At 36.6% G+C, this 11,244-nt stretch overlaps 1 protein-coding gene across 1 annotated transcript; it reads left to right on the forward strand.

The window, feature by feature from the left end:
- The first annotated feature begins 774 nt into the window (after positions 1-774).
- On the forward strand, positions 775-6,161 carry LOC137737674 (bet1-like SNARE 1-1). Its single transcript, XM_068477218.2, has 6 exons — positions 775-955; positions 1,834-1,981; positions 4,638-4,694; positions 4,797-4,856; positions 4,971-5,056; positions 5,868-6,161. Exons 1-6 carry the CDS (start codon positions 942-944, stop codon positions 5,893-5,895), a joined length of 393 nt encoding a protein of 130 aa, XP_068333319.2. The 5' UTR covers positions 775-941; the 3' UTR covers positions 5,896-6,161.
- The last annotated feature ends 5,083 nt before the right edge of the window (positions 6,162-11,244 follow it).

Raw genomic sequence — 11,244 nt, forward strand, 5'->3', positions numbered from 1 at the left:
TCTGGATCCTTCTAAGGATGTTTAAAATTACCAATTTATCCCTGACTTTAAACGTTAATAACTTCTTTGTTCTAACTCCGTTTAACAAACGGTTTGTGCCCACGCGTTTGTGAGATCGAGTCTATTCAAAAATATAAATTTTGACCTCGAAAGGTCTACGTATTTTAAATAATTAATGTCCAAACTTTAAACCTCGTAACTAGTTTAATTTAAAACTAAACTTTTATGAATTAATATAAATTCTCAATTCTTTTCACATATTCATAATTATGAATATCCAATTCATATATTTAAATTTTTCCAGGGTATTACAAATTGGTTGTGTTATCCATCATTAAATTGATAACATGATGAGTGTGAAATCTTTATGTAGACTAACGTGTAAGCAACATTTGCCCCATGTTGACAAAAAACTCATCAATTTCATGACTAATTAGATGTTCAAAGAGCAATGTAAAAAAAAAAAAAAAAAAGAAAAGAAAAAAAAAAAGAAAAATCAAGAACTCGTCGCTCACTTATAAAACAACTTTAAATGTGAAGGGAGCGAAATACGGTTAGTTCAAATCTCATTGCTCGATTTAAAAACGACTTCAAATGTGAAGGGTGTAAAATACAGAGAGTTCAAATTTTAACCTGTGTGGGTAACCCAAAAAAAAAAAAAACAAAAGATTATCCGAAAGAATAGGTAGGCCCATTATCCTAAAAGTTTCTGGACCAAGGCCTGTTGGCTGCAAGCCCAATTTAAGGCACCACGTGGAATTGCCAATAACTGCCTTTGCGTTCCGTTCAAATCAATTCCTCACATTTCCTCTTCATTTTCCTTTCCTTTCCCACATTTTCTCAGCAACCAAACGGAGGAGGATCAACCATTTCGAGCTTTCACCCTCACACTCTCCAAACTCCGTCGCAAAACGACGTCGAATCTGCCAACACCGCTGCCAATGAGCTACAGAAGGTTCGTCTTCTCTGATACGAACGTGTATTATATATCAGGATCGCGAATTTTAACAGCTTCAGCATTTATTTTCTCTGTGAACGCAATGTTGTGTTGCTAATTTTATTATTAATTTCGAAATTTTTTGGTTAGATCTTGTAATTAGCACCAAGTAGGAGCTCAATTTGAGATTATCTGAGGCCTTAATCTTGGTTTACTTTAAAAATGCAGGTTAATTTATTTTGGGTGTTGCTATCCACACACCCCTTTTTTCTCTTGTAATCAAATTTATCCGATGAGAGGGGTGTGTGTGAAAGGTAAAAAGGGTTGTGTGGATAGCACCACCATTTATTTTATGAGATTAAATACTGATTGGATTTAGTGTTGGTTTAATTAATTTACATGTTTAGGATAGAAGTATTGCTAATAGTCTGGATTAGTCGGAAGGAAATCTGTGAAAAAGGGGACAAGATGTTGGTTTGCAATTTGTGTAAGGTGAAATTTTGAAAGCTATAAGCTGTGATCATCATTCCAGATTCCGATACCTTAGATTTGTGTTTGTTGTGTTACGACAGTTGTTTGGTACTTGCTTTAAGCATTCCTAGTCCATAAATACTACAAACGTCATGCTTTTTCTGTTGTTTCGTACTACTATTATGCGTTTATTAACTTTATTTAACGCGTTAGTTTTCGTTTAATTAGAAGCCCTGGCCACAAACCGGTGCTAGGACAATTTTAAACTTCATTTGCACGGGCACGTTTGAGTCTTGTTCAAGGTAGTGGTGTCAACCCCTAATATGTTGTAGTTTTGAGCCAGTATTGCATCGTCAAATAATTAGACACATTGTGGTCCCCAGGTACATTTGTCTAATACTTAACTATGTTTGCTCTTTTTGTAGGGAGCACCGTTCCTCCAAAGCATCCCTTTTGGATGGCCTCGAGGAAGGTGGTCTTAGGGCCTCCTCCTCATACTCCCACGACATTAATGAGCATGACAATGACAAGTCCGTGCAAAGTTTACAAGACCGAGTTGTTTTTCTGAAGAGAGTGAGTGCAATAAAGATCTCTTTACCGGCTAAATTTGTTGCATTGAATCTTTGTTTCATAAATATCTTAACATGCCTTATATTCTATGAGACATGAAAATATTTTGGGAGAGAGTAATTGAGCATAGACTGAGGCACTAGACACCGCTATCTTGCAAAAGAGCGGAGAATTGGGTGACGATCTCAACCATAGAATACAAGTGTAGGAGTGACTGCAATTGAAGATAAGATGAGAGAAAATCGGTTAAAGTGGTTTGGACATGTGAACCGAAGATCTGCAGATGCTCCAATCAGAAAATGCGATTATGAGATAGAGACTTGGGGCAAAAGGGGTAGAGGAAGACCTAGGAAGCCTTTGAAAGAGACTTTAAGAAAAGACGTGGAGTAATTAATGATAATGGAAGACTTGACGCAAAACCGAGTGCACTGGCGTTCTAGGATTCATACAACCGACCCCACTTAGTAGGACAAGGCTTTGTTGTTGTTGTAGACACGAACATATCTTTACGTAACATTGCATAAGTTCATATGAGCCCTGCTGTTTTAGAAAGTGGGTATATATTCTGTTGCCATAATGTGTCAACTGCTTAGGACTTGAAAAATTGTAGGGTATCTATTCAAGGGTGCTAATAGAACATACAGAATTACAGACTTTCCTATGAATGGTAATAACTAAAATTCATCAAAACAGCATGCTTGGTGCATAAGCATGAAAGGGTTCACCGAAATCTGGCCCATATTCAGATGCCTTTTCTGTCTGGTTTTTTGTTGACCGAACTCAGGTCAATCGTTATGCCACCCTGTAAACCAACTCTAATTTTTTTGGTCTATGCTGTTATTAGTTACCATAATGTTTTTGAATGCCAATAGGTTTTAGTACGCTCAATTGTTAACATCATTGGATAAATTTCTATGATGCATATATACTATCCTCGAATAATTGTACAGGAATAATCCAGGGTGAGTGCCAAATTGCCTTGAAAATCCCCAGAACATGTGCAGTGTGTTCGATTTCAGTACGAATAGACACAGCTTGCTTGTTCACCATGCATAAGTCTACATGCACCTGATCATACGCTTGCTGACTTCTTTACTATTTATACATTCAAAATGTCATCGATTGTCATTGATGTCAATTGATATATTTTAATGCATGCTTAGATTTAGACAAATGAGTGGTGAAAGAGCACTTTGGTGCCTATCTACAAGAATAAGGGCGACGTACAAAATTGCATGAACTATAGGGGTATTAAGTTAACAAGTCATACAATGAAGCTTTGGGGAGAGTAATTGAGCATAGACTGAGGCAAGAGACACGGGTCTCGGACAACCAATTCGGGTTTATGCCAGGGCGCTCAACTATGGAGGCAATCTATCTCTTACGAAGATCGATAGAAAGATATAGAGATATGAAAAAGGATTTGCACATGGTCTTTATAGATTTGGAAATTCTTTGGAGGATTTTAGAGAAGAAAGGAGTATGAGTAGCATAAATCCAAGCTATAAAGGATATGTATGACGGAGCAAGGACTGCCGTAAGAACTCATGAAGGACAAACCGAAAGCTTCCCTATAATTGTAGGGTTACATCAAGGCTCATCTTTAAGTCCTTACCTTTTCACATTGGTAATGGATGAGTTAACGAGATATATTCAAGATGGTATCCCTTGGTGTATGCTTTTCGCAGCCGATATAGTGTTGATAGATGAAACTCAAGAAGGAGCAAATGCGAAGCTTAACCTTTGGAAAGAAGTGTTGGAATCTAAAGGTTTTCGCGTAAGTCGATCAAAGACAGAGTATATGGAGTGCAAGTTCAATGCAAACGGAGGCTCAAATGAGTTAGAGGTAAGGATTGGAGATCAAGAAGTACCAAAGAGCGACTGTTTTCGCTACGTAGGATCTATCTTGCAAAAGAACAGAGAGTTGGATGGAGACCTCAACCATAGAATACAAGTTGGATGGATGAAGTGGAAAAGTGCATCTGGCGTGTTGTGTGGTCATCGTATGCCACTGAAGCTCAAGGGAAAATTTTATAGGACAACAATAAGGCCAACAATGCTTTATAGCACAAAATGTTGGGCGGTGAAGCATCAACATATACATAAAATGGGTGTAGTGGAGATGAGAATGCTTCGCTAGATGTGTGGGCACACGAGAAAAGATAAGATTAGGAATGAGGATATCTGAGGTAAAGTAGGAGTAGCGGAAATTGAGGCACATGAGAAAAGATAAGATTAGGAATGAGGATATCCGAGGTAAAGTAGGAGTAGCTTAAATTGAATGAAAGATGTGAGAAAATCGGTTATGGTGGTTTGGACATGTGAAACGAAGGCCTACTAACGCTCCGGTTAGAAGATGTGATTACGACATAGAGGTTCGGGGCCAAAGCGGTAGAGGAAAACCTAGGAAGATGTGGCATAGAATTGAGCGCAATGACATTCTAGGATTCATATAGTCAACCCCACTTAGTGGGAAAAGACTTTATTGTTGTTGTTGTTGTTGTTATGCTTAGATTTAGACAGGTCTGATGCTAGATACTATTCTTCTTACTGAAAGTGAAGTTGAAGTTGTAGTTGATGGTATACTAATGCAATGGTATGGAGTTGGGCAGGGTTTGATCAATCTTTAATCTTACAGAGTTAAATGTTTGATTTGCAGTTAACAGGTGATATTCATGAAGAGGTGGAGAGCCATAATCGTTTGCTTGACCGTATGGTATGCTTCTACGGTTATTAAACATACTCTACTTGTTAGACGTTTCTTTTTCTCTAGTATTGTTTGTATGTTTGAACTTGTTTGATTATACTTTAAAACCAGGGCAATAGCATGGATGTGTCAAGGGGTATATTGTCTGGAACAATGGATCGATTTAAGATGGTACCTAAACTAGATCTCCTACACGAACTTGTTTTTGCCTTCATCCCTCTCTTTTTTCATTTTTATATATATTTATGGGCAATGGTCTGAGAGATGAAGTTGTTTGCTATGTAGGTATTTGAGAAAAAATCCAGCCGGAGAACGTGTGTACTTGTGTCATATTTTGTGGCTTTCTTCTTAATCATATACATTCTATTTAGGTAAAAAATCATTATTCATATGCTCTCTTACTGCAATATTGATGTTTTTATTGAATGGGGAAGGATATCTTGGCCTCAAAAAATTGTGAATTGCATTCAACTATTCTGATAGAGATAGCTTTTGACTGATGAACGAGTTGTCAGAGGCGAGAATCAGAAGTATCAAGGCGGGTGGATGTAGGTGGGCGAGGGTGTGAGATGCAGATGTTAAGATGGATGTGTTATTATAAGCTAGGATCGAAATTGGAATAAGATGTGTTTTTGTTAGTTAATGAATGTGGATTTAGGAATGAGGATAATAATTCAAAGTGAGGGGGCGGCAGTAATCGAAGAGGACAAGAGGAAAAGGTGGGATAATGTGCAATGAAGATCTAAGGTCATGCCAAAATTAGAAAAGAGAAAGACAAAAGGAATAGTAGATTCAAGATAATGGGTAATAAAGAAAGATCATAGACTGCATAGGACCCCAGTTGCTGAGAAAGAGGACGCGTAGAATCATTCCAAAGAAAACGAAACTGTATGGGTATGGAGTTGTATGGATTGTTAAAATGTCTTTGATATTGCAAGCCACAACCGTCAATTCCAGAAAGTTCCTCGATCTGAGGCTTTTATGTAAGAATTCTTAGAACTGATTCCCCTACTTTTAATCGTTGAAGAGGCTTTTGTTATTTTGGGAGTTCATCACTACTCTCCCCATATCATTCATGCGTGGCTTGATGATTAAGTTGATCAATGAAAGGTCGCATATGTTTGGAATCATGATTACGTAATCAAATTGTGCGGTTGATGTTGGTTTGCTGCTTGTTTGCAGGATTCGCAAATACTTCATGCATAGCTGAACCAGAATCGTACAAGCTTTTTATCTCAAATTTTTGATCAAGCGAAGAATGTGGTGCAAATGTATCTCTCTCAAACAGCTGAGCATATGAAAATACGATCTGAGACCGATCATCAGCAGGAACATTTTTCGTTTCTCTATATAGAGTATCATGCCTGAAAGGATTGCTCGGCCGCTGGAGCTGAGCTGCTTGTTAAATTGTACAGTAACACATAAGCGACATTTGCTTCTCGCTTTACATTTATAAAACCTTACCCTTGCCTGTACTGTTGCACGGTTTTCTTGATCTCACGGCCCTATATTGTTAACGGAAAGTTAAATGCAGCTCATCGTTCGGTTTGTTGGTTAGGGCGGGGTGATTTATGAGGTAGTCGATGTTAATGTATGGATGTTAATTAGAAATTGATTTACAGAAAGGCAAGTTTCGTAAGTGTTGTAGGTGCAAGTGCAACTGACTGTAGGCTATAAAACTTGGCATCAGGGCATGTAAGCCATTTTTGAATTTGGGTTGTTTTGTTTATAAAATTGTGGTAGTAAAGTCAACTTAGGTGTTGTGCCTGTGAAGCGTTATGCTTGTCTCAAAACAACTTCCAAGACCTTGACGGCCGGCCTATAAATTTTATCCCGAGACCTTGACCGCTCAACCACTGAGCTATTGAGGAACATGAGATTAAATCTCAGAGAGTTCAATTCCGATTCTCAACCCATTATCAATATATTAACCTCAAAACTTCTTTGTAGTGACTTCGCTCCATGCCTCATGAGGGGATGCAACATGACTTTCTATACTCATCATTCAGTAGTATTTTCGCACTTGCTCATGATCATGGTTCAAATAGATTGATGTTGTTGGATAATTTAGGTTTGACAATAAATCTAGCTTGAATAGCAATTTTTAGATCTTGCAACGGTTAGCTCCGTGGTTGTAAGTAGTATTGTAGCCGGAGCATTTAAAAAGATTGTTGTTGTTGGATAATGTAGGCTATGACAATGCAACAGTTAGATCATGCAATGGTTAGCTCAGTGGTTGTAAGTAGTATTGTAGCCGGACCATTTAAAAAGATCGTTGTTGTTGGATATTGTAGGCTATAACAATAATCTACTTTACTAATTATAAAATGTTAATTTAGTCGAATAAATCAACATATCACTTCATTTAGATTTTTTTTTGCCAGAGATATGAGAATAATCCAAGTGTGGGATTTCATAGTCCTCAGGAATTTGCAGTAGGAAACAAATAACAAAAATTTAATACGAGAGAATAGAAAAGACCTAGTACTTCAAAGGCATGTGAGAGAGATTAGCAAAACCATTTTTGGATGGTGTTATTTGCAACTTTGTCTTGTATGCCTTTTATAATGATCGTGGAAGACTTTTCTAATCTATCATATCTAATTATTTTGTCATCATCAATTCCTTGATGCTTGAGCTCGATTCGTTGAAACTTGAAAATTTCTTGTCCAAACATAGCCTTCGATTGTCAATAACAGCTCTTAAAATTAATCATTTAGATAAGGCCATGAGCACTGCATTGCAATTTGCAGCTCAACTTGCAAGATCCGTTTTTGTTGAAAATTTCTTGCCCAAACATAATTGTAGAATGTCAATAACAACTCTTAAAAGTAACCATTTAGATGAAGCCGTTAAAATTGCATCGCAATTTGCAATTTCCTTTCAGTAACCCAAGACTTTGCCAATTTAGCTTTAATCTTTTATTTTTATGGCCAAGTGGCCGGTAGTAGTTTGCAGACAAAAAAACAAATCATCTGATTAAGTATTCCAATAAAGAGATTAGGTTTTATTAGGGCCATAGGGGGATTAGGTGCATGACCCAAATTGATGAGCTAATAAGGTGGGGATGCCCTTCTTTTGGGCCCCACTGACAATGGGGCGCATCCATAAAATAGCTATTTATATAATATAATTAGGTGTGTTTGTGGGACATAATTAAGTTTTTTTAACATATAATATTATCTACATTAAAAGAAGAAGTGGGTTTAGCCTCACAATAAATTAGTAATAATGTGGTTTAAATTTACTTTTGGCGAGAATCGAACCTAAAATCTTTCACTTACAAGTACTTACAAATAAAGATGAATACTACTAAACTGTAGTACCATGTAACACTAAATTAAATTTTACACAAGGAAACCTGCCGACATTCTACGTCAATTTGATCAAGCCAGTCAGAGATATAATTAGGAGATTCAACCTAGTAAAGTCTATCTTTGGTAATGTGAAATGAATAACAGTTATGGTAAATTATGGCAACAAATTAATTAAGTCACTAATCAAACAAATATGCTAACCAAGTCACTAATACAAACAAATTGTTAATCAAACTTCTTGCCAAGTTTGCTTTTGAATTTGGAAGAGTTCGCATAGCAGCTGCGGACTTTTTCAACCCTTGTCTTAATACAACTTTGTCGTACATGATATAGTTAGACAGTTGTAATTTCTTTTTAAATTAAAAAAATGTGGCAGCAGATTAAATGTAAACATCTATGCCTGGACAACGTGTCTGTCTCATCAAACTATTGAGTTTGAATTCTATTTTTGCAGATTATTATAGTAGTTTACACTAGTGATTTGTCAACAAGAACATTGGAAAACAAAGTCGTATTTCGAAAATAAGATGTAATATGTATTGCGCTGGATTTATAAAATGGTGGATGTAGAAACCATCCCTTAATTTAGTCGTTTAAGATGTAAGCAACGTAGTGGTCCATCAATTAACCATTGAAACGAGTCATGTGTCTTCTCTTTCACCAAGATCAATGAACGTCTATCCCATCCATAATTTCTTTAACTCGGGTGGTAAGACCGTCGATGCATGTCACACTCATATATCAATTAGAAAATTAACCTAAAACAATAGCTACCACAAAGGAAAGAAAAAAAAAAAGAACTTACGTACATCGGAAGTAATAGAGTACTCTTTTGTTCATGTAGAACTCGGTTACATATCAGTCCGCTAATGATGCGAAAGAAACAAAGTAGTATCAGTGCTGAAGGAACAACAGGATCCGACCTTTATGTGAAGGAAAACTTACATACATCGGCAATATACTCTGTTGTTCCATTTAGGACTCATCATTACATATACAAGGTCGCTAATGATGAGTTTGGAAAAACAAAAACAGTATAAGTGCCAAAAGAGAACAGCCAAGTTTTTCTCCTTGTGGTAGTGAGATGTGGTGCCAAATAAGCTTTGGGAAAGTATACCTTGGATGCTCCACCATGTATATTTCATTTGTTCTTTTTTTGTTGGATATCATTGTCGTCAACTCTACATTACAAATGTGTTGGGGGGTGTCTATATATATATGTTGCATGAAATAATAAGCGGTCATATATTAAATTTTTTAACCTTTTGATTAACAATACAATAGATTAGCAATTTCCCTAATTTGGATTGCAACAAAATCTAACTTTGCATGTCGGATCCCACTTTCTTTGATAAACATAAATGGCTAATCTCACGCTAATAAATGATTTCTTCTATTGTTTAAATTAAACACATTCAAAGAATAAATTGTATCATATTTTGATAGTATAAAAAAAGGAACAGTTATTAGCATTCCAAAAATATCATTTTACACTTCTCACAAGTGTAATTTTCCTTGTAATTATAAAAAATTTAGAGTGCCAAATGAGATTTTGAAATACTAATAATAATTTCCGAAAAGAAATATTATAGTAGTAGAGGTGGTGTGGTTAGGCTAGGATTGGATGGGATGGGTTTACTTTGGTGGATAAGATTTCTTTTTCAACTCACTGCATTTCGAATTCAAAACTTCATCTCTTCTTAATTTATCTTAGAGTAGTAAATCACTTGTAGTAATATGTGTGTGTGCGGTTGCGTGGGTGGGTGGGTGGGGGGCGTGCGTTGGGAGTGGGTAGCCACAATCCTTTCTAACTTTTAATACTTTTGATTGCAAGTTGAAACAATAAGATTCAGCCCTAAATCTCTATCGCCAGATTACAAGCTGAATTAATTAGCAGTTATTGAAACATGCACTCTAAGACATGCCAATTCCTGAATTTGCTCCTTTCAGCCTATCTTTGTCCTATCTTTGTCAGTCTCCTTCTCCCTCTTTGCTTCAAGTATAAACAAATTTGAATTTTTACCAGTCCTTGTTTTGTTTTTCTGGCCAATGGACTTAATTATTTCATAATAAATCTATTAGGTTCTATTTTTTAATTTTAACTACAACTTGCATGGATGCATATCAGATGTTTCCAAATTTGCTGCCAATAATTCTGTAATCAGTGGTCTTACTCATGACTCAATTCTTAATTTTGTTATTTTTTCAAATCCATTACTAATTCATTGTTAACTAAATTTCATGATTGCTAGCAGCTTTGTCATTGCACAAGCATATACTAATTCCCATAGTGCCATAGTACCATATTAATCGAATGTCTATAACACAAGTACTATTTCTGATGTTCCTAAATTATTTAGGTTTCTTTGCATTTCAACAATTTCAATGATGTTAGTTAAATAGACAATGTTGTATACACTCTCGACATTTAGGCGTTGGTGGGGTTTTCATATGGTACCGTCATATCCTTCTCATGTCCCCAAGTTCTTGTTCCATATGCTTCCTATTTGTCTCGTACCCCAACCAATTTGTTCGATTGATGCTTCTCCCATTTCGGACCAACAATTAAATCTAAAGCTGTTCTGATCAAACATAAAAGAACACACTATAAATTATGGTAGGAGAAATCCAGTCTTAACTATGAGGAAGGCAATACGTCCGTTCTCTAGGTCTAGGGGCTATAAATTACCCTAACTTAACTACTGATGTCCAATGCACCTTGAGTCAGGCCTGACCTACTTATCAAGATCGTAAGGTTTTATTTCTCAAGTCTTTTATATTGTAAATTGTTGCTACACTTGTTTGATGTTCATTTAGGACTTGTATCAAGTCATACAACCCCAACATTAAGCCCTCATTATCTCATCATCGATCTTTAGACCTACTCCAACCTTTGGAGTAAAACTCAAATTTTAGATTCTAAACCCATCCCAACTTGCTCAAACCCTTGGGCCAAATATGAGTTTTACCCAAAACTGAAGTGGGGCAAATTCCAGCCAGAATTTAACACAGGGTTAGTGGGTTGGTCCACTTGTTCGTGTGGAAAATAGAAGCTCAGACGTGCAAGTCTCACGTGACCCACGCATCAACATGCCAGGTTGCCAAATACTTCGATAGCCCAAGGACCCCACCCACGTGGGCTTGTTGGCCACTTGTCAGCCTTAATAATGATCTTGTTGGCTCTCTACTTTAATCTAATGGTGCTCGCTAGCACTGACCGTTGGTTGATCCAACGGTCTAGA

The sequence above is a fragment of the Pyrus communis genome, chromosome 13 (assembly GCF_041283825.1).
Source record: "Pyrus communis isolate YQ-2024b chromosome 13, ASM4128382v1, whole genome shotgun sequence".
Taxonomy (NCBI): domain Eukaryota; kingdom Viridiplantae; phylum Streptophyta; class Magnoliopsida; order Rosales; family Rosaceae; genus Pyrus; species Pyrus communis.